We start from the raw sequence: 23,421 nt of genomic DNA, 5'->3' as shown, positions 1-23,421 counted from the left end.
CAGGACCCAACTGGTTGGGTCTCAACAAGTGCCCAGGCCAGAAACGAGGGGTTCGGCGGGGGGAAGGTGTCCCTGCGGGGGGTCTGTCCTCTGATCAGGCAGAGGAGAGGCAGGCTGTGGGTGGGGTTTGGCCAGAAGCCCAGCCAGGTCTGAAGCCCCCCTGCCCACCCCCTAGGGCCCAATGAGACAGCACCCTTCAAGCCTGAGGGTGAACTGCATGAACTTGGCACCAAGCTGCTCCTCCATTACTCACCTCAGGTATTGGGGGAGTGGGCAGTTGGCTTAATCCCGCTCCCTCTCCCTGCCTCCCACCCTCTGTCTCCCGCCACCTCCTCCACTGAACCTTGCTGCCTGCTCACCCCCTGTCCCCAGGCCTGTAAGAACAACATCTGCCTGGACCTGTCCCCTGGCCACGGGCTGGATGGCCGCCTGACAGGCCACAGGGTGGAGACGTGGGACGTGAAGGTGTGTGCTCACGTGAGCAGTGTGTGCAGGAAGCATGAGCATGGGCACATGTGTACAGGGTGGGCTGGGGAGTGGCACTGTGCCCTGGGAGGTCTTGAGGAGACCCAGATTTCCAGGCTGGAGGGTCTGCTGGGATGGAGTGGGGCAGGAGATGGCTGGGTGCTGCCCTCTCATGGTGGCCCCCACCCGCAGGATGTGGTGAATTGCGTGGGAGGCATGGGTGCCCTGCTGCCCCTGCTGGAACGAGTGGCTACACAGCCCCAAGAAGCCGAGGCAGGTCCAGCAGAAACACATGACCTTGTGGGGCCTGAACTGACCTCTGGCCACAACACCACCCAGGGACTGCTTCTCCCACTAGGCAAGTCCTCAGGTAAGTGTCCCTGGTTCCTGAACTGGGGGGAGGAGATCTTGGCATGGTCGGGGGGCTGGACTGCTTGAGGTCTCTGTGGCCACTGGCAGGCCTTTGACGTACATCTGTTCCCTTCCTGGTGGCGGTAGAGGAGCGAATGGAGAGGAATGCAGTGGCTGCCTTTCTGCTGATGCTGCGGAACTTCCTACAGGGCCACGCTGTGAACCAGGAGAGCCTGGTGCAGTGCCAGGGGCCTGCCATCATTGGGGCCCTCCTGCGCAAGGTGGGGCCTGTTGGGGCAGGCGGGGAGGGGACTGCCCTGTCTGACTAAGGGGACTGATTGGAGGGACCAAGAAGGGGAGCCTGACGCCATCAGTCAGGAAGGGCCTCCTGGGAGAGATGGCATTTGAGCAGGGCCTTGAAAGGCCGGGCAGGGTTTGGCTAACAGGGTCTGGGGGAAGTAGCAGCACAGCAGGGCACCTGCACAGCAGGCTGGGAGCTTGCACTTCAGAGGTGGCAGGGAGCCACCGAAGCGTTTTGAGCAGACAGGATGCTTGTGTCCATCTGCCTGTGCAGGGCAGGGTGGAAACTGGGAGGCCTGAGAGTGGGCGGGCAGGGCCTGATATCTCACCCCAGCTCCTCTACCCTCCCCCAGGTCCCCAGCTGGGCCATGGACATGAATGTGCTCATGTCTGCCCAGCTTCTGATGGAGCAGGTGGCAGCCGAGGGCAGTGGGCCCCTCCTGTACCTGCTCTACCAGCATTTGCTCTTCAACTTTCACCTCTGGACCCTTAGCGACTTTGCTGTGCGCCTGGGTAGGTGTGGGGACTTGGGTGAGGGGATGCCGCCAGGCAGGATGTTGGTGGAGGTTCTGAGAAGCTATAGCCCTGTGGGTGATCTGAGGGGACATATCTGCCCTGAGGCGTCTGAGGGGACCATGACCCTCTCCTGGTGGGGGGTGGAGGTGGGCAGGGAGGTCTGGCAGGGGCATGACCGCTGTCTTGGAGGATGGAAGGGACCCGGCTCAGCCAGGTAGCCTGAGCCCTCTGCCGCTTCCCACTTAGGCCACATCCAGTACGTGTCTAGCATAGTCCGTGAGCATAGACAGAAGCTGCGGAAGAAGTACGGGGTCCAGTTCATCCTCGATGCTCTGCGCGCTCACTACAGGTGAGGCTGGTGGGGGCAGATGGGGTGGGGTGCTGACACTGCAGCTTCTGGCCTTGGGGGCAGGTCTGTTCAGTCCCCCAGCTCACCTTCCCTCTTGCCCTGTTCTCCCCTCCATGCCCCTGTGTTCTCCTGGCCCTGGGTGCATGTTTCTGCTGGGACCTGCCCAGCCTACAGCGGGAGCGCCCCCTAGCGGCTGATGACCTGCGCACAGTGCAGACTTCACTGCTGGGCCTGGCGCGGGAGTTTCTGGTGCGGAGCTCTTCCACTGATGACCTGCAGGTGGTGCTGAACTTTCTGGCGGCTGCGGGTGATGATGGCCAGGTAGGCTGGAGGTTGGCGAGGGTGAGGCTAGGGGGAGGGGTGGAGTGTGGACCACGTTCAGGGTTGGGGGGTGGCCGGCTCAGTGTGAGACTTTGTATCCCCAGGTGCTGGGTGCGCTGGACCTGCTGCTGGCACTGCTGCAGGGCTCCCCAGCACAGGAGTCTTTGGCTGTCTTCCTGCTGGAGCCAGGGAACCTTGAGGTGCTGCTGGCACTGCTGGTGCGGCCAAGGCCCATGCCCTTGCTGCCCGACCGAGTCTGCAAGGTACACTCAGCTCACTCCTGACCCTGGCATCCTAATTCACGGGGGCCCCCGCCTGAGTCCAGAGAGGTGTAGAAGGCCTTAGGCTGGTGGGTGAAGCTGCCTTTGCAGGCCTCTCTTGGAGCCACACACCTGCGTGGTGACTCACCCTCCTACAGTAACTCTTTCCCCATGATGATGACCCCCTACCCTCTACGACCCCTACACAGATCCTGCGCAGACTGCAGCAGAATGAGCGCTTACCTGAGCGCAGCCGCCAGCGGCTCCGGCTACGAGAGTGTGGCCTCCAGGGTCTCGTTGCCTGCCTTCCAGAGGGGGCCGTTTCCCCCCAGCTCTGCCAGGGCCTCTTCAAGCTGTTCCTGGGGGCAGGTACAACCTGGTTGGGGCCAAGAGGCAGGCCAGGTAGAGGGGTGATGTGGATCCAGGAACCAGGGCAGGTGGGGATAGGGAAGGTGTTGGTACCAAGGGACCAAGGCTGAGCCAGCAGAGGAGCACAGTCTCCCTCTGGGGTCAGTCCCTCAGGCCTTTTCTGGCCATTTTCCCAGATTGCCTGAACCTCTCAGATCTATTGGCTGTGGTGCAGCTGTCCCTCCAGGCTGACCTCAGCATCCGCTTAGACATCTGTCGTCAGGTGAGTGGGAAGTGAAAGCTTTGTTGGGGGTTGGGAGGGGCTTCTACCCTGAGGACTTTGCCTGTGACAAGGGGTCTCTGGAGGCCTCCCATGCAAAGGCCCCAGGAGGAGGGGCTGGGGCAGGCTGTCGGATGAGTCCCTCACTTGCTGTGCCCTGGCCCGGCAGCTCTTCCACCTCATCTACGGACAGCCAGACGTAGTGCGGCTGCTGGCCCAACAGGCCGGCTGGCAGGATGTGCTGACCCGGCTGTTTGTCCTGGAAGCCGTCACAGCTGGCAGTCCCCTGCCGTTTACCCCCGAGCCACCCACCTCCCCGGAGCCAGCCTTACACAAGCCACCCACTGAGTCACCTGAGCCTTCGGACGTCTTCCTGCCCGCAGAGGTCCCCTGCCCTGACCCTGACGCCTTTTACCAGGCTCTTTCCCCATTCTCTGCACCCTTTGAGCTGGGCATGGAACGGGCCAGTGTGAGTTCAGGCAATACTGCTGGCGGTGGCAGTGGCAGTGGGACTCTCACTCCAGCCAGCCAGCCTGGCACACCTTCCCCGCTGGATGGGCCCCGGTCCTTCCCTATTGCCCAGGGCCGCCACAGCTCCAGTCTCTCCAATGTGCTGGAGGATGGCAGCCTGCCAGAGCCCACCATCAGTGGGGATGACACCTCTAATACAAGCAACCCTCAGGTGAGGCGGGCCCACCGTCTACCACTGTACGGCACCAAGGGAGGGCACCTCTGGGACACAGGGCAGGCAGCGTAGCTTTTCCAAAGGTGTTGCCCTGTTTGACATCAGGGCTACAACTGCCATTCGGGTCTGGCGCTGCCGCCTCGTAGCTTTTATCTGCGGTGTGTTCCCTGGGGGGTGGGGGGTATTCTGGAACAGGGCAAGTCATGCTGAGACAGAGTTGGGGGCACTAACCAGGCTTCAGAAGGCCCTTGAGAGCCTGTGAGGCAGGGACTTCACAGGGCCCGTGGGCAGCATTGCTCTAAGGGTCCTGCCTTATGCTTCTGGATCTGGGGATGGGCGTCTGCTTATTCTATGGCATTCTTCCAGAGAATTCTAGGACAGTCCTTGAGGCCTGTGAGGACTGTGAGGTAACCGTGTGAACTGCCTCATCTCCCCTTAGGAGTCCTGGAATCCCAGGATCCTCCCTGGAACTCGGGCAGTGGCTGAGGCCCACACCATCTGTTTAGGCCTTTAGCACCAGCCTGGCTCGGCTGTTGGTCAAAGGCTTGGCTTCCTGCTGTCCCTACTAGTGGGTGGGTGGACGTGCTGAACAGGGATGGTAGTGGGGCAGTGATTGCCTCCCTCCACAGCCTGCACCCCACACACCCACTGTGTCCGCAGCAAACCTGTGAGGAGGAGCTTTGTAACCTGCTCACCAATGTGCTGTTCTCGGTGACTTGGCGGGGAGTGGATGGCAGTGACGAGGCTGCCTGGCGGGAGCGCGGCCAGGTCTTCTCCGTGCTCACCCAGCTGGGGGCCTCGGCCACACTTGTGCGCCCACCAGACTGCATCAAGCGCAGGTGAGGGGGTGACTCAGGAGGGGGAAGAGCCTCGGGGAAACCTGGGGCCAAGAAGGCGGTCAGGTAGACACCTGGGTCCCTCGCCCCCCTCCAGCCTCCTGGAGATGATGCTGGAGTCAGCCCTGACCGACATCAAAGAGGCCCCCCTTGGGGTCCTAGCCAGCCTCACCCAGCAGGCGCTTTGGCTGCTGCGCCTGCTGCAGGACTTCCTGTGTGCCGAGGGCCACGGTAACCAGGAGCTGTGGAGTGAGAAGGTATGACAGCTCAGAGGGGCACGTGCTCAATGTTCTCACGCACCTGAGGGCATCTGGTCTGGGAGGTGGATGAGTACACGTGTGCCGTCATGGGTGCATCAGCTCCCGGTATCTGTGAGCGTAGGTTTATCTGTATGTACACACCCTCCCTGGCCTCCAGCCCAAACCTTACCTTGCTCTTGCCCCATGGGCTTTTGGCCTCCTCTGGTGATGGCCGCCTGGAATATATGGTGTGTGGCAGCTCTTTGAAGGTGTGTGCAGCCTGCTTGATCGCCTGGGGGCCTGGCTGCACCTGGCCAATGGCACAGCAGATCTCCGAGAGATGGCACAGATCGGCCTGCGCCTTGTGCTTGGCTACATTCTGCTGGAGGACCCACAGGTGAGCACAGGGTGGGTGTGAGGGGAGGGTGTGTGGTGGGTATAGGGAACTCCGGGAGTAGCTGGTGACACCTCCACCCCTTCGGTCCACAGCTGCACGCCCAGGCCTATGTGAAGCTGCACGCACTGCTGCAGACTGCAGTGCCCATGCGCCGGGAGGAGGCTTGCTATGTGCTCTCCAAGCTGGAGGCGGTGCTGGCGCGGGCGCTGAACACCCCACCCTCAGAGACCCCCACCGGGGACGGGGAGCCCCCATCTGCAGCTGCTGCTGCAGAGCGCTGCTCGTGGCTGGTACCGCTGGTGCGCACACTGCTGAACCGTGCCTACGGGCCACTGGGGCTGCAGTGGGGGCTGCCTTCCCTGCCTCCCACCAACGGCAGCCCCACCTTCTTCGAGGACTTCCAGGCCTTTTGTGCCACCCCCGAATGGCGTCACTTCATCGACAAGCAGGTGCCTGGAGCTGGGGGCACGGGCAGAGAAGTGGGAGCTGGGGACCCACGTCGAGCACCGGTCTCCTCTCCCTGTCCCATGTTCCAGGTGCAGCCCACCATGTCGCAGTTCGAAATGGACACCTACGCTAAGAGCCACGACCTCATGTCAGGCTTCTGGAATGCCTGCTACGACATGCTCATGAGCAGTGGGCAGCGGCGCCAGCGGGAGCGGGCACGCGGTCGTCGGGCCTTCCAGGTGTGCGACCCGAGGCAGGGGGCGGGGAGCTGCTCCACACGTGGGCCCAGAGGACGGCTGATGGGATGGAGTGGAGAAACAGGGACAGCACATGAAGCAGCCAGCGGGACTCACCCATTCCTCCACCTACCCACCCCCCCACTCCTCAGGAGCTGGTGCTGGAACCTGCACAGCGGCGGGCGCGCTTGGAGGGGCTGCGGTACACAGCGGCCCTGAAGCAGCAGGCAGCGCAGCACTCAACCGCCCTGCTGCACTGGGGGGCGCTGTGGCGTCAGCTCTCTAGCCCCTGTGGGGCCTGGGCCCTGAGGTGGGCGGGGCTCGGGGTGGAGTCCGGGTGGGGTGGGGCTTGGGAGGGAGGAGCCAGGGGGGTGCCTTTGCGGGTGAAGCCTGGGAGGAAGCCAGAGGTCTACAGCCTTCTGCCCGCCTGCCCATGACCATCACTGGGGACATATCTGTAGGGACCCGCCTACCCCCCGGTGGAAGCTCTCCAGTGCCGAGACATACTCGCGCATGCGTCTGAAGCTGGTGCCCAACCATCACTTCAACCCTCACCTGGAAGCCAGTGCCCTACGTGACAACCTGGGTGAGAGGGTGTGCTGAGCTGGGTCCACCCAACCTCGTGCGCCCTGTCTTGTCTGTCTCTGGCTGAGCACCCTTGGGCCTATTGCAGGTGAGGCCCCCCTGACACCCACAGAGGAGGCCTCACTGCCTCTAGCAGTGACCAAAGAGGCCAAAGTCAGCAGCCTACCCGAGGAGCTGCAGGAAGACCAGCTGGGTGAGGATGAGCTGGCTGCGCTGGAGACCGCGTGAGTGGGGCTGGGAAAGAGCTGCTTGATGGGGGCAACGGGTCTGCTCCAGTGTGTGCTGGCCGGCAGTGGGATTGACTCCGGAGTCTATTTCCCCTCCTGCTGAAAGGGATGGTCCAAAATCAGGTGGGGGTATTGGGCAGAGCTATAACAGGATGGATAGTTGCTCTTTCATGGCTCGGCACCCCAGAGCAGGACTGAGAAACACAAACCAGACTAGGATGGGGGCCCATGGGAGCAGGCAGGGGCTGAGTGAGGGAAGCTGGGGACGGGGGTTGGTGTCCTGGCAAGACATTCAGAGGCCCAGGTTTCGGGGCGGGGACTGCGGTCGGTCTGGACCCTGGGCAGCTCCTCCTCCTCCTCTGGGAGTCATGAGCTGTGTACCTCATGACTTGGTGACACTCTGAGAGTGTGGTCCTTGGGCTTGTCAGAAAGGGGATCCCAGAGTCTGGTGCCTAAAGTGGGTGCTGGCCCCCAGGTTGGAGGCCGCAGAACTGGATGAGCAGCACGAGAAGCTGGTGCTGTCAGCTGAGTGCCAGCTGGTCACAGTGGTGGCTGTGGTCCCAGGGCTGCTGGAGGTCACCACACAGCACGTGTATTTCTACGACGGCAGCGCCGAGCGTGTGGAAACCGAGGAGGGTGTGTTCTGATGGAACGGGTCGGAGGGACAGCAGGGCTGGCTGGGGTCCGGTGGGGCCAGGGCGAGTGACTCCTGCGCTCGCTGTCCGTCCCCACAGGCATTGGCCATGACTTCCGGCGCCCACTGGCCCAGCTCCGCGAGGTCCACCTGCGGCGTTTCAACCTGCGCCGTTCGGCGCTTGAGCTCTTCTTCATTGATCAGGCCAACTACTTCCTCAACTTCCCCTGCAAGATGGGTGGGGCCACGGCCTCATCTCCGTGCCAGGCCCCCAGGCCCCAACCCTGCCCCATCCCGCCCCACACCCAGGTACGGAACCAGGTGTACTCGTGGCTCCTGCGCCTGCGACCCCCTACCCAAGGCTACCTGAGCAGCCGCTCCCCCCAGGAGATGCTGCGCGCCTCAGGCCTTACCCAGGTGAGAGCCCTGGAGTGTGAGGATCGGGTGAGGTCAGGGCCCTGTGGTTGGGAAGAGGGCTGGCAGCCCAGCTGGCTCATCTCTTGCCCCTGCCCCTCAGAAATGGGTACAGCGTGAGATCTCCAACTTCGAGTACCTGATGCAGCTCAACACCATAGCGGGGCGGACCTACAATGACTTGTCTCAGTACCCTGTGGTGAGGGCCTGCTCCCCACCTCCCCCACTCCTCTGGTCTGCCAGCCCTGGTTCACCCAAGTGTGGGTACTGATGGTGGGCCGAGCCCTGAGCTTGGTCCTGGGCGGGTGCTGCCTGAGGCCTGGCCTCTGTTCTCCCTGAAGGGAATCCTGTCCCAGACAGTCCCTCCTGCTCCCCTGCAGCGCCTCCACGTGGTGCGTCCCCACCTGTGGGCTCCGCGCGTCTTCTTGAGGGTGAGGGTGAGGGCAGGGCAGGTAGGCCATCAGGACCCTCATGCAGCTCCTGCCCGGGTGGGCGGCCAGTTCCCCTGGGTCCTACAGGACTACGTGTCCCCAACGTTGGACCTCAGCAACCCAGTCGTCTTCCGGGACCTGTCCAAGCCCATCGGTGTGGTGAATCCCAAGCACGCCCAGCTTGTGAGAGAGAAGTGAGTGCCTGAGCAAGGCTGGGCTCGGGGGTTGGGATGGACAAGAGGAGGGCTTCTGCTGCATCCCCCCAACTGTGGCTCTAGGTATGAGAGCTTCGAGGACCCAGCGGGCACCATTGACAAATTCCACTATGGCACCCACTATTCCAACGCAGCAGGCGTGATGCACTACCTCATCCGTGTGGAACCCTTCACCTCCCTGCACGTCCAGCTGCAGAGTGGCCGGTGCGGAGGGGCAGGCAGATGGGGCGGGGCAGGGCAGGGTGGATGAAGGGAAGAGGCGGGCCTTCCAGGCATCCTGGACCCTCTGGCTCCCTGCTTTCCTGCGGCCACACCTTCTCCCCCGCTGTCTCCCTTCTCTCCACCTCACTTTGGCCCGTGCCCCTCCCCAGCTTTGACTGCTCTGACCGGCAGTTCCACTCAGTGGCAGCAGCCTGGCAGGCCCGCCTGGAGAGCCCAGCCGACGTGAAGGAGCTCATCCCAGAGTTCTTCTACTTCCCTGATTTCCTGGAGAACCAGAACGGTAGGAGCTGGCGTGGGGGCGGGAGGTGTGGGGATGGAGAGCACAGGTTGGGGCGGGTGGCCAGGGAGCAGGTGAAGATGGCGCAGACAGACAGCTGACCCAGTCTTCTGTGCCAGGCTTTGACCTGGGCTGCCTGCAGCTGACCAACGAGAAGGTAGGTGACGTGGTGCTGCCCCCCTGGGCCAGCTCTCCTGAGGACTTCATCCAGCAGCACCGCCGGGCTCTGGTGAGATGAGCACACGCAGACAGGCGGGCAGCCAGGGTTGGTGGGGGGGCTCAGCCGTTCCTGGACTGACTGCCTCCTCCCCGCCCCCAGGAGTCAGAATATGTGTCCACCCACCTGCACGAGTGGATCGACCTCATCTTTGGCTACAAGCAGCGGGGGCCAGCTGCAGAGGAGGCCCTCAATGTCTTCTATTATTGCACCTATGAGGGTGAGCAGCGTCCTGGACTCAAGTGGGAGCCGGGGCACAGAGGAGGGATGAATGCGGTGGGCACAGAGGGAGTCCTGACTGGCCTGCCCTTCCTGTCTGATGCTCAGGGGCCGTGGACCTGGACCAAGTAGCAGATGAGCGGGAACGGAAGGCTCTGGAGGGCATTATCAGCAACTTCGGGCAGACTCCCTGTCAGCTGCTGAAGGTAAGGCCAGCTTGGAAGACAGTGGTCAGGGATGCCCTGGCCACAGTCCTGACCGGCCACTTGCCCACAGGAGCCACATCCGGCTCGGCTTTCAGCTGAGGAAGCAGCCCAACGCCTTGCACGTCTGGACACTAACTCACCTAGCATCTTCCAGCACCTGGACCAGCTCAAGGCCTTCTTTGCAGAGGTGAGAGGAGGCAGGGTCTCAACTTCCTACTTTGTGAAATTCGTTTAATCCCACTGTCCTTACCAACCTCTTGGGGCAGATGGAAAACCTAAATCAAGGTCACTGATACTAAGACATCTTAGAAAAAGAGGTAAACATCAGAGGAGATGGGAGTGCGGGTGGGATGCCTTCTTCGTGAGGAAGAGTCAGGACAAGGTGTTGACTCACCTGACCATCCTTAGGGAGACCAGAAGGAGGGAGTCCGGCCTTAGATACTCTACCTCACTTTCCTGTCTGCATCCCAGAATGCCCCCAAGTCTGACGTGTTTAGGCTCTTCTCTCCTCCTGCTAGCAGGCTCAGAGCCGTGGAGTAATGGGTTGGGATGACCAAAGTTGAAACCAAGCTTGACACCCTGGAAGGATCTTCCTTGTCCATCTGGTTTCTCACTCACTTTCTGAGATGCCCTGAAGGCACACTGGTCTCTGATGCCTATTTCTCTGAGGGACCTCTGTCTGTATGATGCCTAGCCTGTGACCCCTGGGGGCTGAGGGCCAGGGACTGAGTCGTGTTCCAGGGAGCAGGTAGTGTAGTGAGGGCCCTAGCTGGCTGCTTAGGCACAGCTAGCCTTGCTCCGCCCCCTGCAGGTCATCAGTGATGGCGTGCCCCTAGTGCTGGCCCTGGTTCCCCACCGGCAGCCCCACTCCTTCATCACCCAGGGCTCTGCAGACCTGTTGGTAAGTGCACTGGGCCGGGCCCCACCTCAGCTCCAACCCCTTTCTGACTCTGCCCCAAACCCACCTCTGTCCCCTCTTGCCTGCAGGTGACCGTGAGTGCCAGTGGGCTGCTGGGCACCCACAGCTGGTTGCCCTATGACCGTAACATAAGCAATTACTTCAGCTTCAGCAAAGACCCCACTGTGGGCAACCCGAAGTAAGACAGAGGGCTGTGGGCAGGGGTGGGCTTTAAATACCCTGCACCCCAAGTCACCTCCCTACCCAAACAGAATGCGGGCCAGCTGCAGGCTCTGGCCAAGATTTCTGAGGGCCTGGCCTCACCTGTGGTCCTCCTCACTGGGTCAGGATGCAGCGATTGCTGAGTGGCCCTTGGGTGCCAGGCGGTGGCGTGAGTGGGCAAGCCCTGGCAGCAGCCCCAGATGGAAAGCTGGTGTTCAGTGGTGGCCATTGGGATGGCAGCCTGCGAGTGACTGCACTACCCCGGGGCAAGCTGTTGAACCAGCTCAGCTGCCACCTCGGTAGGTGCAGTCTTGGAGCTAGGGGTGTGCAGGTGGGAGTAGGGTTCCAAGGCTGGCCAGGGAGGGGGTAACCACTCTGTTTTGCTGGTACCCTCTCCTCCCCTCCCCTCCCCTTCCCTTCCCTCTCCATTCAGATGTAGTAACCTGCCTTGCACTGGACACCTGTGGCATCTACCTCATCTCAGGCTCCCGGGACACCACATGCATGGTGTGGCGGCTCCTGCAGCAGGTATGCTGGGTGGCAGCCCTCCGGGGCCCCCATAGTCCGGATCTGCAGTCCATCTGCCCCTCAGTGGGCCTCTCCAGTCCTGCTCTGCTCTCTTCTCCTTCCCTCTGCTACCATGAGCAAGTCTGGGGCTCCACAGCCCTCCAGCTCTCTGGCTTTGGACAAGACCTTCACTTTTCTGAGCTTTAGCCTTCTCACTCACTCAGGGGCCAAGGTAGTGGGAGGCCCCAGTCCTGAGCCAGCTCTGTTGTTCCCCACAGGGTGGTCTCTCGGTGGGGCTGGCATCAAAGCCTGTGCAGGTCCTATACGGGCATGAGGCTGCAGTGAGCTGTGTGGCCATCAGCACTGAACTTGACATGGCGGTGTCTGGATCCGAGGTGTGTGTGTATGCCTGTGTCCAGGGGAGGCTGTTTGCTGGGCACTGCCCCTGGAGCTCACACACCCCTGCCTAGCACCCTAAGCTGCCTTCCTGCAGGATGGAACTGTGATCATCCACACTGTACGCCGTGGCCAGTTTGTGGCCGCACTAAGGCCCCCAGGAGCCACGTTGCCTGGACCTGTGTCCCACCTGGCACTGGGGTCTGAGGGCCAGATCCTGGTGCAGAGCTCAGCACGGGAGCGTCTGGGGGCCCAGGTACGGGAAAGGGGCGCCCAGCCAAGATAGGGGTGGTTGGGATTCTGTCCTTGCTGACACCTCCTGCTTCCTCCAGGTCACCTACTCCTTGCACCTGTACTCGGTGAATGGGAGGTTGCGGGCTTCACTGCCCTTGGTAGAGCAGCCCACAGCCCTCGCGGTGACGGAGGACTTTGTTTTGCTGGGCACAGCCCAGTGTGCCCTGCACATCCTCCATTTGAACAAGTGAGCCCCACTGTTTATGGGTTTGTGATCCCTCAGGGTGGTGGTCATTGGCAGAGGACACTAGGAGGTGCCCCCGTGGACCCACATCCCCTTTACATGTCTGTGGACACATTCTTCAAGGCCTGTCACCTGTCCTCCCATCCCCCAGTGGGGAGATCTTGCCCTGGGCCTCCCTTAGCCACACACTCGTGGGAGGTCCCTTTCTGTGTCAGGATTTTAATCGAGTCATCCTTCAAAGGACTGGGAGGTAGATGGGAGAATGGAGAGACACCTATCTGCTGGATCAAAGCTTCCTTGTAGTTGCGAGTTCGTATATATCCCCTCCCTCCCTCCCTCCAGACTGCTGCCGGCCGCGCCTCCTCTGCCCATGAAGGTGCCCATCCGCAGCGTGGCTGTGACCAAGGAGCGCAGCCACGTGCTCGTGGGCCTGGAAGACGGCAAGCTTATCGTGGTGGGCGCAGGGCAGCCCTCTGAGGTGAGGATGAGGGCAGGGAGGGCCTCGAACGGGGTGGGGAAGCGACGGTCCTGGCTGACCCCAGCCTGCTCCTGCTCCTACCAGGTGCGCAGCAGCCAGTTTGCGCGGAAGCTGTGGCGGTCTTCCCGGCGCATCTCCCAGGTGTCCTCTGGGGAGACAGAGTACAACCCTGGAGAGGCGCGCTGACAGCCTGCCCTGCCCCGCCCCGCCGCGCAGCTCCGCCCCCAGCGGGCTTCGCCCCGGGAGGGCCCCGCCCAGGAGTCCAAGGACAGGGCGACATCCAGCCCACACTCTGGCAGGGGGTGGGCGGGGCCCCACCTCTGCCCAGCTCAGGGATTGGTGGACGATGTCACCCCAGGAAGTCCCGCCCCTCGCCGGCAGAGGGGCCGCCCGGAGTCCCAGCGCTGGCCTCGGCAGCCGCACAGCACTTTTTGCACAGTCTGGGGTGGGGAGCCCAGGTTCCCAAGCCCCCGTCCTGGCAGAGCACAGGGGCCGGGCCGTGGCCTTAATCCTAAGGGCGGCCCCCCGCTCGCATCTCAGCAATAAACCTGGACTAGTTTTGTAGCTGTTCCGCCTCCAAGCATGTGTGCACGCGCGGCGTCTCAACCCTCCCTGGCCACAGTCCCGGGCTAGTGTCCCCCTGGTCCATGAGCACCTGCGGCGACCCGTCCTCTCCCCAACCACACCGCCCCTGTCCCTAGGGGCTCCGGCCGCAGTTTCTCCGGCAGCTGCACGCTCAGTCCCCCTTCGGGCTCACCTCCACGCATGTGTGCGTTCCTGGGCCGGGCGGGGCAAGACCGTGGGCGGCCCCGCCCCCTCGGTGTCCAGCCCTCCTCCTGTCCACGCTTTAGTCTCGGGCGGGTAAGAACCTAGTTTCCCCAGGGACTCCACTCTGTCTTCCCGGCCGGCCCAAGGCCTGGAGGCCCCGTCCCGCCCGGCTGAGCAGATCCTGGGACCCGCGGAGGGTCGGCCCCCACAGGTCAGGAGCGGGTTGGGGACAGAGCTTCGGGTCTTTCTGGACGGAGGGAGCCGAGGCTGCCTCTCTGCCCCCAACTTCCAGACCCGAAATCCTGTGCGGTTGTGGTGCCAGCTTCTGGGTTGGATTGCCTGTGGGAAGTCGGGGTAGTGTGGGCGTGTAGGGTGTTGCTGTGTGTGCGTGTGTGCGTATTCTGTGGGCCTTGAGATGGGTGCGTGTGGGAGTTGGTAGAGGCTCCAATCCCACAGCTCGGGGTGGGTCGGACACAAGGCCTGGCTGTCTCCGCGAGCGTTAGTCACAAGCTCACACGCCAACCCGGATCCAGAAAGGGCCCCTTATGTGGTAAGTGACACAAATGTACATACACATCTTTCAGGTGGCAAGGGTCACCACAGCCTCCGTGCCAGACCCACTTGCCGACTGTGTGCTTTGCCATATACATGGGCCTCTGGCCTTGTGGAGGGAAGTGAGTTTGGAGTGCCTGGGTTGGACCAGGTTGGATGTGGATGTGGGGGAATTGGAGGACCTTCCCCCAGGTCTCATCTCTATCCCTTTTCCAGGCAAAATCCCCTCCTCTGCCCAGACCAGGGTCTCTTCCCCAGGCCTCAGGAGGTAGGTCCCAGCAGGATCAGCCTTGTAAGTACAGATGGGTCCTGGATTGAGTGTTCTTCAGGTTTCTGGCCTCCAGGTCCTTTCCAAATTCCCAGATGAGAAAGGACCAGGGGGGCCTCTGGGCCCACATGCCCTCTGCCCTTGCTGAACCCACCAAGGAACCCTCCTGTCCAGCCCCTGAGCAGGAGGTGAGGGCTGGACACTGACCCTAGAGGCAGGAGTGGGAGCTTAGTCACTCCAGGGACTATGCTCTTGCTGAGAACTCTGGAAAGCCTCCTATCAGCAAGTCTCCACCTGGCTCTGGCTTAGATGGGGATAGGAGTCTCCCTGTGCCACCCCTGGACTCAGACCAGGGGTTTGCCATGGTCTTTGAGACAGGGTGGTTTCCAGTGTGCCCTTTTCCATCCAGAGCTGCAATATGGTCTCCTCCAGCTTTGGCCAGCTGGAGCCAGCAATATCACTTCCACCCCATTTGACCTGGAGGAAACTGGTCCAGATTGGTGACTGGGGAGATTGAGGGGGGAGGTACCCAGCCCTGGAATGAATCAGGATGAAGTGAGCCAGGAAAGGGGGACAGACTACCCCAAGGGACTCCTGACGTCAGGCTTGAGGAATTTCCCCCATGTCCCTATACACAGCCCCTTCTGGACTCAGAGAAGTCTCCCAGCTCCTTTTTCTGAGTGCTGCCCATGACATTCCAACCCCTTCTCTAAGAGATGCAGCCACTGGGAGCACTGCTAGCTGGCAGAACCATGCTTCACAACTCCAGCCACAGGGAAGGCATGGTCCATGTGAGTAAGTACTTCTTTTTTTTAAATATCTTTATCTTTTTTTTTAAAAAATTATTTATTTATTTTATTTATGGCTGTGTTGGGTCCTCGCCTCTGTGCGAGGGCCCCCTCCAGTTGCAGCAAGCGGGGACCACTCTCCATCGTGGTGCGCGGGCCCCTCACTATCGCGGCCTCTCCTGTTGTGGAGCTCAGGCTCCAGACGCGCAGGCTCAGCAATTGTGGCTCACGGGCCTAGCCGCTCCGCGGCACGCGGGATCCTCCCAGACTAGGGCTCGAACCCGTGTCCCCTGCATTGGCAGGCAGATTCCCAACCACTGCGCCACCAGGGAAGCCCGTAAGTACTTCTTGATCCAGATTTTGGGCACTGAGAGGGTAGGATGAGAGGTATCCATGGGCCCCTGGCCTTGCAGGCCACACACAAGTCCAGTCACAGGCTCTGGAGTCCCTGTTTCTTGTGCCCTGCCTGCACTGGATTGGGGGACAACTGGCCTGCAGGCAGAAGTTAGCAGCAGCATTTACTTGCCTTCCGGGTCAGTTTTATTTTGCAAAAATCTACAAGGTCTCCTGTGCACAGAGGCTCCCACGGGGACCAAAATGAATCAGTGTGCTCTCACAGTCCAGAGTTGGTGGGGGAGACAGGACACACAGTTCAGTGCCATAGTAGGCAGAGGAGATGCACCAGGAGCCAGAAAAGGGAGACTGGGAGAGATCAGGAAAGACTTCCCAGAGTAGGAGATTTCCTGCCAGTTTGTCAGATGGCAAAGGTAGACCAGCAAGAGCAGACGTCTGGAAGCCCGGAGAAGGTACATCCGGGAAGGGCTAGGTGTTCAAGCGTGGCAAGCCAAGGGGAGGCTGTGGGAGATGAGGGTGGGGAATGAACCAGTCAGCTTTTGACGCCACGGTATGAACTTTTGACTCTACACAGTAGGGACTATGATTTCCAGTCTTTTTAGCAGCAAAGTCTACGTCTGCTGCCTCCTTGCCTCTGTCCTTGTCTGTCCTTTCCTCCACAGATAAGACCCGGAGGGAGCAGGACAGGGACAGGGAAGGGGTGGGGGCAGGGGGAGCCCTGGCCCCGGTACCTCCTCCCCATTCCCCCCTGAGCTTCCAGGGGCCTTGGGCAGCAATATTCCTGTCTACTGTGCCCTCCTGGCCTCCGTGGTCCTCGGTCTGCTTGCCTACGTGGCCTTCAAGTGGTAGGTGGTCTGGGCATTGCCCTCTGGTAACCTCCCTCCCCATCTGGGCTCCCAACCAGCTCCCTCTCTGTCTCAGTGAAGGCTGGAGCAGGCTGGCAGTTTCCCCCTGCTCCCCACAGCTGGTGCTCACGTAAACAAAGACAGCAGCTGGCCAAAGCTCGGACTGCAGAGCTGGGGGCCTTCAACAGGGACCAGATGCATGGGGATAGCAGTGTCTTCCAGGACTCTCCGAGCAGCCTGGAGCCCTGTGTCCCCAGCCAGGGTGAGCCCCTTTCCCCAAACTGTAGTCCTTCAGACCTACCTAGCTCTGCCCCACCGCAAAGCCTGCCTAACCCTCACGTGTCCCTCATGTCTCCCATCCCAGGGCCACATCCTGAACTTGGCTGCCGGCTTTACCTCCATCTCCCTCGGCAGCAGCAGGAGGAAGTGGAACAGCTCCTGGAGGCGTCGGGTGAACCTGACAAAGGCTGGCGGGGCCTGGCGGGCCACCTGGGCTACCAGGCTGAGGCAGTGGAGACCATGGCTCAGAGCCAGGTGCCAGCCTACACCCTGCTGAGGTACTGGGCTGTCCAAGAAGGCAGCGGTGCCACCCTCAGGGTGCTAGCAGATGCGCTGGCTGTCCTGGGCCGTGAAGATGTGGTCCGGGCCCTGGGCCCACTGGCTGAGGACTGCTCCGTGGTGTGACGCTTCAGAGCCTAGCCTCTCAGGGAACCTGCTCTGGTGCTCCCACCACCCCCAGCTCATACACCTTCCCTTTCACAGGCTTCCTGGCATTGGTGACCTCGGCCTGCTGTTCTGGGGGGACAGGGAAGATCCAGGCACCACTCACCTCCCCTCGCCCTACACTCCTCCAGGACAGGGACCAGGATGTCACGGGGAGGGGTTGATAGTGAGGAGCAGTCCTGCCCTCCTGATCCCCATTCCACCTCCCCTTACTTAGCCTCAACTGTTTTTTCTACTTTTGTATCCCATATTAAAGGCAACTTCGGACTATTGTCCTGGCTCTGTCTGGTTCCGTGGGCCTGTGAGACAGTTGGGTAGCTATGTGGCAGAGGCCCAGAAAAAGGATGGGATCCCTAGAAGGTGGGAGGAGCCCCTGAGTTGGCAGGCAGTGTGTGCCCGCAGATTTGTGAGCTCTGGGGGCAGAGTGTATGTAGTTCACATCCTGCATCTGCCATTCACTGGCTGAACTGTGTTAGGAAGCATTTTACCTTTTTGAACTTCAGCTTCCTTAACTGGAGAACAATAAATAGACTGGCACATTCAGAAGCCTCCCACCAAGACTCTCAGGCTTTGGGTTTGAGACCATTTTCCTGACTTGTGCTGTGACTAGCCTCAAGGGCTAGAAGCCTGCCCCACCCCTAGGCAGAAAGCAAGAGGCAGTTCAGAGGCAAAGTGAACTGCCTCTGAACTGGTCCTGGGAAGCTAGTTACCAAGGGCCTCAGGTCATCTCTAGGTGAGGAAAAGGAAGAAAGTGTTCTTTCAAGACCCATACTCCAGACTCGGAAGAGGGAGGTCCAAACATGCTTCCACACAAGCCAAGGACAGGCAGGTCATCCCACCTACCTGAGGGGCTGTTGAGGACAGGGCAGCTGCAGCCAGACCACCTGCACCCCTCGCATATGCCCACCCTGAATGGAGGAGCAGACAGGTCAGTTACTGTGCCTTTGGAGGCGGTTGCTACAGCAGACAGGCCCTGCCTAGGAAGAAACAATGGCTGCCATCCTGGTATCCATCAATCAGGATCAGGGTGCTTAAGAAGCACAGTCACCTAAACTCAGGAGACTTGGGTCCAGTCATGATCCAGGGGCCCGGGTTACAGCCTGTCCCCTAGCTGAGATGTGACCTGCATTGGCTGTTGTGTGAGTACCAAACTCATCAGACTGCTGCTATTCCTATGCCTCAGAGTTTACCAGGGCTGCTTAACCCTGTAAATCTTATGCTTAAAATCAGGGCAGGTTTGGAGCCACCATCATCCGGAGATGAAAGCAGGAAAGGCTTGGTGTTTGGTCAGCTATAAACAGGCCAAAGCACTGGAGACATCACACCTACTTTGGCAGGGAGTTGGCCAGAGGGCTATCAAGGATTAGATCGGCAATGAGGGTGAAATCCTGCATTGAGAGGAATGAACAGGTCCTGGATTAGCCGGTAACTCTCTTCACCACCGAGGGGATTTGAGCCTAAAGGTTTCAAGGGGTGTGTGTTTCAAGATCTTCCCCTCACAAACTCCAGAGGAGGTAAAATAACTGAGAATTCCTCTGCAAAGAGGTCCTTTCTGAAACTTGACAGCTCTCTGGTCACCACCCTTTAATGAAAGGCTGCCTAGATTTCCTTGGAAAATCTGAAACCTGGACCCTCAGGTAAAACCATGAGTTTGACTTGGTTGCCAGCAGCAGTGCATATGGCTGCACCTCTGCATGGGAGACCTACCCAAAAGAGAAACACTTTCTTTTAATGTGCTCAAGCACATTAGTTGAAACATTTTCTTTACAATGTTAAGGGGAGGACTTCCCTGGTGGTGCAGTGGTTAAGAATACGCCTGCCAATGCAGGGGACACAAGTTCAAGCCTCAAGCCCTGGTCCGGTAAGATCCCACATGCCGCAGAGCAACTAAGCCCGTGCACCACAACTACTGAGCCTGTGCTCTAGAGCCTGCGAGCCACAACTACTGAGCTTGCACGCCGAGAGCCCATGCTCCGCAACAAGAGAAGCCACTGCAGTGAGAAGCCCGCGCACTGTAACAAAGAGTAGTCCCTGCTCCCCACTAGAGAAAGCCCGCGCACAGCAACAAAGACCCAACACAGCCTAAAAATAAAAATGTGCTATCAACATTTCAAATGTTTAAAAATAAATAAAATAAAATGTTAAGGGGGTTAAATTAAGGTCCCTCCATTTGATATAATAATGTGCTTGAGTTAAACAGTTTAAGGCTGCAGTACCATGGGAAAATACTTTGGCTACATTGTTAAATAGCATGTCTAATGATAGGTCTTTAAAATAGGTGTTTTTCTCCTCTTTTCACAATTTCTTTAATACAAGGATATGAGATGAGTTACTGAGCCTCTCTGAACCTCAGTCTCCTCATCCGAACAGTGCCAATTCCTGTGCCTCCAGGTTGTGAGGATCAAAGGAGCACAACCTGAGCTCTAAGTGCCCAGCAGGCAGTGACTGTTCCAACTGCTGCCCACCCCACCCAATATCTGGCAGGCCACAGCCTCTTCCCCAAGGGCATTGCTGCAATGAGCAAAATCACCCCAGTGAGGAAGGGATGGTAACCAGTCTGCAAAGATGGGCTGGGTCCCAGGCTGGCCTGAAACCTTTGGCCCTTCTCACTGCCCAGACAACTGGTCCATCAAGGATGGGGTGTGTCTCCACTGAGCTGTGTCCTCCAGAAGATGTCCGCTCTCATTACCTGAGCACTGTACCCCTTTATCGGGGTACTCCCTCTAGGATCCAAGCCCAGTGTCAGGAGGCATGGTGGGGAGTCAGGGAACCCAAACGTCAAATGAGCATTCCTGTGGGCTCTGGGAACTCAAGTCTCTGGAGAGAAGAGGTTCATTCCCTTTCACCAGCCAAAAGGTACAAAGGGAAAGACAAGTGCCTTTCTCTGGACTGGTTTATTAACCAAAGTAAAGAAGCCCAGCGCCAGAGAGGTCGCAGGTCCACTTCCTTTGCTCAGGAATGCACGTGTAAGATGCCTACCTCAGTCACAGTGGGACCTGTGGGGAAGACCTGGGATAAACTCCAATCTCAAGGATTAATTTTGGACTTCACACACCTATGGCCACCACCTCTTTTCTCTCTCTGTGCCAACACTATATACAAACATGCTTGACTAGCTTTTAGGGAACACACGTGCCAAGTTCTTTAATTGATTTTATTTTTTACATAAAAAGTTCAGTAAAAATTGGATAAAGTAAAGTGATTTTAAGCAGTAAATCAATCTTATCAACATAGCATAAGGCTGGCCGAAACCACAAGGCAGCCTGCTCTGGAATATTTACATGATAACAAATTAAACCTTGCAGGAGAACTTAAACCATCCTTACAAAGTCTTCTGTGATCCTAGCACGTAGAGGCTTAAAAGCAAAACAAAAACCAAAAACCAGGAAAAAACAAATTATTTTCAATATATTCACATATACATTAAAATATAATACAGATCGTCAGGGTAAGGGGTTGTGGGTGGGGATGCGCATGAGTCTGTGCGCTGACAGCACCGCCAAGGAGGAGACCCAGGCTTGAGAGTGGGGTCAGGCCTGGCCAGGGTCTCAGAAGGGAAGTCTCAAGGGCCTAAACCCTTGCCTCAGATGGCCTCTACCAACAGCTCACAACCAGGGACCGCTTGTAGATGGAGCTCATTTTTGTGGCTTTCAGTTGAAATCTGCAGGTTTGAATTCCCCAGGGTGATGTGTCATCAGTAGCACAGCCCTGACAGTGGGGTGGGGAGAGAGGGCCCACGGGATTTCTTCTCCCCAGAGTCTCTCCTACCAGCTTGCCCGTCCTCCCACCCTGGCCCTGAAGGTCACTCTAATTCAGTGTCCTCTTTGGGTTTGTAAACAGCCCCAAACTTCTGCATGTACTTCTTAATGTACTCCTTGGTTTTGTGTTTCACATTCTCATTGCACTCCAGGTCCTCGGGGTTCTTACAGTACTTCAGCTCCTTATTCATAACGCCGTGAGTCAGCTGTCCAGGACACAGGAAGAGAGATCACAGCCACCAATCAGAGTGGAAATGATTTGAGAGGGGAAGGCCAGTCTGCTGCCTCGGGCCCCTTCTCACAAAGACTGGGAGGTGAACTGGAGGGGGAGGTTGGGGCAGGCTGGTGCTGGGATCACCAGAAAGGGGAAGCTCAGCTCTCAGAGAACCGCTACCATCAAGTAGGGTACCCTCTCTTCCCAAACCTTCCCCCTCTGTTCCTGGGTCTCCAGCCTGGGCATATGTCAAGGAAAACCCACTTTTTATGATGAAAGGGGCCTTCTTAGAAGGCATAGTTTGCCCAGAACGTTGTCAGACCACAAGCAGGGGGGAATACCTTGCGAGCTAGGTGTTTGAAATCTTCAGTTGTGGTAATTCTTCCCACTTTGCAGTCAGGTTTCCGGTAAGGGTTCAGGCACTGGACGATGAACTGGGACATCTGCAGGTACGGGGAGAAGAGCACACTGCTCAATAGTCCAGAGAAGGCAAGAAAGTTGTACTGAGGAAATACTTAGAATAGGCAGTAAGCAGAGCCAGCCAATCCTTCCCTTTCCCTCACTCATGCTAGCTGGTGTGGACAGAAGAATGCTAGTATGCCAGTGGGATATAAGAGAAAAGAATCCTGGGTCAGCCTCAAGAGGGAAAGGGCTCCCTTGGATGGACTTAGCAAGCCTCACTTGCAGATGGAGGGACAGAGCAGCAGGACTCCATGCTGAATCTCACAGCAGCCCCAGATTTCAGCTAACAAATCTCATGTTCTTGGCATAAAGAGACTGTAGCTAAATTCTCTGGCCCCTGGAGGCAGGGCAGAGAGGGCCTTTCTGTGCTACCGGGAGGCTCAGTGACTCCAGGAAATGCAGGCATTTTGTTACTGAAGGCTACTTAGATTCTGTAAGTGTTGTACTTCATTTGATTCATACTACATCAATGTGAAGCAGAGGGACACATGATATGACAGCTGGTTGGAGAACATCTGGGGTAAGACCCTTTTCAATACGCAAATTCCCATGTCCTCCTGAGCTATCTCTGTAGTGTCTGTCCTACCCAGTGGCTCTCAAAAGAGATCCAGGCACAGGATTTCTGCAAGTATTTGTGGCGCTAAGCCACAAAGTTGACCCCAGGGGAAAAAGGGAGTGAGGAGGTCAGTGATAGCCACTTCACCAGGGAGCACCATGAACAGGGTCTACCCATCCCTGGAAGTCAGTGAGTTTTCAGACATTCAAAGAACAAGGCTATATCACAAGGTAGGCACTAAATAAACAGCTGCTAGTTGGCTGGGCTGAAATGCCAATAATCACAAAGCGACAGTGAGAAACTTAAGTTTTAACCCTAGAGAAGGCTTTTACTCAAAATTTTTCTGTGGTCTCCTGCTTCCATACTCTCTCCCTTCAATCCATTTCCCCAAATAAAATAGGGGATTTCATTATTCCCAGCTTAAAATCCTGCAATACTCCCTGCAACTCATAGTACAAAGCAGCACAATACTGTGCAGCCTCATCTTCCAACACCCCTCACGTACCGGGTGCTACAGCCCACAGATTCCCTGAAAGGGATGACGCCTTCTTCTGCCTCTGTACACTCTACTGCCTGAATTACATCCCTCCTGATCTATCTGGCTAATTCCTACCCCTGATTCAAGAGGCCTTCCTGACACCCTGAACAGAGACCTCCAAGCCCTATCGTGGCACCTTCCTCACACAGCTGCCATTACTTTTTTTTTTTTTTTTTTAATGCCATTACTTATTTACAGGTCTACTTCCTCCAAGAGACAGACTATGAGCCCCTTCAGTGAACAAAGACTGGAGTTTAGAATCTGGATGCCCTGAGGCAGAAAAGGTTAGTGTCTTGAGAGCTGTACTGCACTTCCAGCAGCATAAAGAGGAGCTGCTTTCTCCCAGTCACTTGAGGATTAGGCAGCCACCAATGAGATATCACAGAAAAAGAAATGGACTTGGAGCCAGAGGCCCGAGTTCAAGTCTTCTGTCCAGAGCTTGCCTTCTCTGAACCTCAAGAGCTCCTCCACCAGCATAAGAGGAATGACAATTCCGGTCTTGCCTACCTCACGCGCTGTTGTGGGGATAAAATGATATAATGGATATGAAAGTGCTTATTATCCCACTGTAAAGGACCATACCAATATGTCATCACATAACAACTACACAGTCCAATCACAGAAGCAAGGGAACACCCAAAGGCAGGGCCACCTAGTACTACAAACAGCTGTGCACACTTAGGATGAGAAAGAAAGAGTCTCAGTTTAAGCCTTCAGAACTTAGTGTCCACATCCCACCAAACCTTACCTCTTTTCTGAATACTTCTTTGCTTTTCTTAGCCAGCTCACTGGAGGTGTCTGCTTCTGCTGTCTTAGGCTTTTTTGAGGTCTAGAAATGGAAAACACCACAGTGTGGGAATGAGAGGTCAGGTCAGTGATGCCCTGCTCTTCCAGAACCTCCCTTCTTTCCCGCAATTGGGATGCCTGACTCTTGGTATT

The 23,421-nt window shown here is 58.1% G+C and overlaps 3 protein-coding genes across 11 annotated transcripts in view; 2 read left to right on the top strand and 1 right to left on the bottom strand.

The window, feature by feature from the left end:
* NBEAL2 (neurobeachin like 2) overlaps positions 1-13,220 on the top strand; it is a 30,935-nt gene extending 17,715 nt beyond the window's left edge. For 4 of the 8 annotated variants that reach the window (XM_082347279.1, XM_082347280.1, XM_082347277.1 and 1 more), the window contains 37 exons: positions 176-258; positions 373-465; positions 658-835; positions 964-1,097; positions 1,470-1,629; positions 1,879-1,981; positions 2,149-2,302; positions 2,407-2,565; positions 2,772-2,931; positions 3,108-3,193; positions 3,360-3,872; positions 4,536-4,714; positions 4,809-4,968; positions 5,210-5,347; positions 5,440-6,033; positions 6,183-6,340; positions 6,492-6,616; positions 6,704-6,839; positions 7,318-7,478; positions 7,577-7,893; positions 7,994-8,089; positions 8,391-8,515; positions 8,600-8,740; positions 8,908-9,038; positions 9,155-9,264; positions 9,355-9,472; positions 9,580-9,677; positions 9,748-9,864; positions 10,489-10,578; positions 10,665-10,774; positions 10,924-11,096; positions 11,231-11,325; positions 11,583-11,699; positions 11,798-11,956; positions 12,033-12,181; positions 12,521-12,656; positions 12,741-13,220. In XM_082347279.1, the coding sequence (XP_082203405.1) occupies positions 176-258; positions 373-465; positions 658-835; positions 964-1,097; positions 1,470-1,629; positions 1,879-1,981; positions 2,149-2,302; positions 2,407-2,565; positions 2,772-2,931; positions 3,108-3,193; positions 3,360-3,872; positions 4,536-4,714; positions 4,809-4,968; positions 5,210-5,347; positions 5,440-6,033; positions 6,183-6,340; positions 6,492-6,616; positions 6,704-6,839; positions 7,318-7,478; positions 7,577-7,893; positions 7,994-8,089; positions 8,391-8,515; positions 8,600-8,740; positions 8,908-9,038; positions 9,155-9,264; positions 9,355-9,472; positions 9,580-9,677; positions 9,748-9,864; positions 10,489-10,578; positions 10,665-10,774; positions 10,924-11,096; positions 11,231-11,325; positions 11,583-11,699; positions 11,798-11,956; positions 12,033-12,181; positions 12,521-12,656; positions 12,741-12,842 (5,858 nt within the window). In that variant the 3' untranslated portion in view covers positions 12,843-13,220. Of the gene's footprint in view, positions 1-175; positions 259-372; positions 466-657; positions 836-963; positions 1,098-1,469; positions 1,630-1,878; positions 1,982-2,148; positions 2,303-2,406; positions 2,566-2,771; positions 2,932-3,107; positions 3,194-3,359; positions 3,873-4,535; positions 4,715-4,808; positions 4,969-5,209; positions 5,348-5,439; positions 6,034-6,182; positions 6,341-6,491; positions 6,617-6,703; positions 6,840-7,317; positions 7,479-7,576; positions 7,894-7,993; positions 8,090-8,390; positions 8,516-8,599; positions 8,741-8,907; positions 9,039-9,154; positions 9,265-9,354; positions 9,473-9,579; positions 9,678-9,723; positions 9,865-10,488; positions 10,579-10,664; positions 10,775-10,923; positions 11,097-11,230; positions 11,326-11,582; positions 11,700-11,797; positions 11,957-12,032; positions 12,182-12,520; positions 12,657-12,740 lie in introns of those variants that run through there. The other 4 variants (XM_082347281.1, XM_082347282.1, XM_082347278.1 and 1 more) reach the window with 2 other exon arrangements.
* Positions 13,221-14,100: 880 nt separating this feature from the next.
* Positions 14,101-17,226, top strand: LOC309608106 (death domain-containing membrane protein NRADD-like). The gene is given in 6 exon segments (XM_082347462.1): positions 14,101-14,268; positions 14,883-15,035; positions 16,049-16,111; positions 16,114-16,231; positions 16,351-16,493; positions 16,596-17,226. Coding segments are annotated over 6 exon segments (933 nt in total). The 5' UTR covers positions 14,101-14,132; the 3' UTR covers positions 16,916-17,226.
* Positions 17,227-20,094: 2,868 nt separating this feature from the next.
* The window catches only part of SETD2 (SET domain containing 2, histone lysine methyltransferase), a 118,506-nt gene continuing 115,179 nt past the window's right edge, over positions 20,095-23,421 (bottom strand). For both annotated transcript variants that reach the window (XM_082347285.1, XM_082347286.1), the window contains exons 19-21: positions 23,231-23,311; positions 21,268-21,369; positions 20,095-20,918 (exon numbers count right to left, since the gene is read on the bottom strand). In XM_082347285.1, coding sequence (XP_082203411.1) covers positions 20,757-20,918; positions 21,268-21,369; positions 23,231-23,311 — 345 coding nt within the window. In that variant the 3' untranslated portion in view covers positions 20,095-20,756. The remainder of the gene's footprint in view (positions 20,919-21,267; positions 21,370-23,230; positions 23,312-23,421) is intronic.

Source organism: Balaenoptera borealis (assembly GCF_965194805.1).
Source record: "Balaenoptera borealis genome assembly, chromosome: 12".
NCBI classification, from domain to species: Eukaryota; Metazoa; Chordata; class Mammalia; order Artiodactyla; family Balaenopteridae; genus Balaenoptera; species Balaenoptera borealis.
The sequence above is the reverse complement of the archived record's forward strand: the minus strand, read 5'-3'. Positions and strand labels throughout refer to the sequence as shown.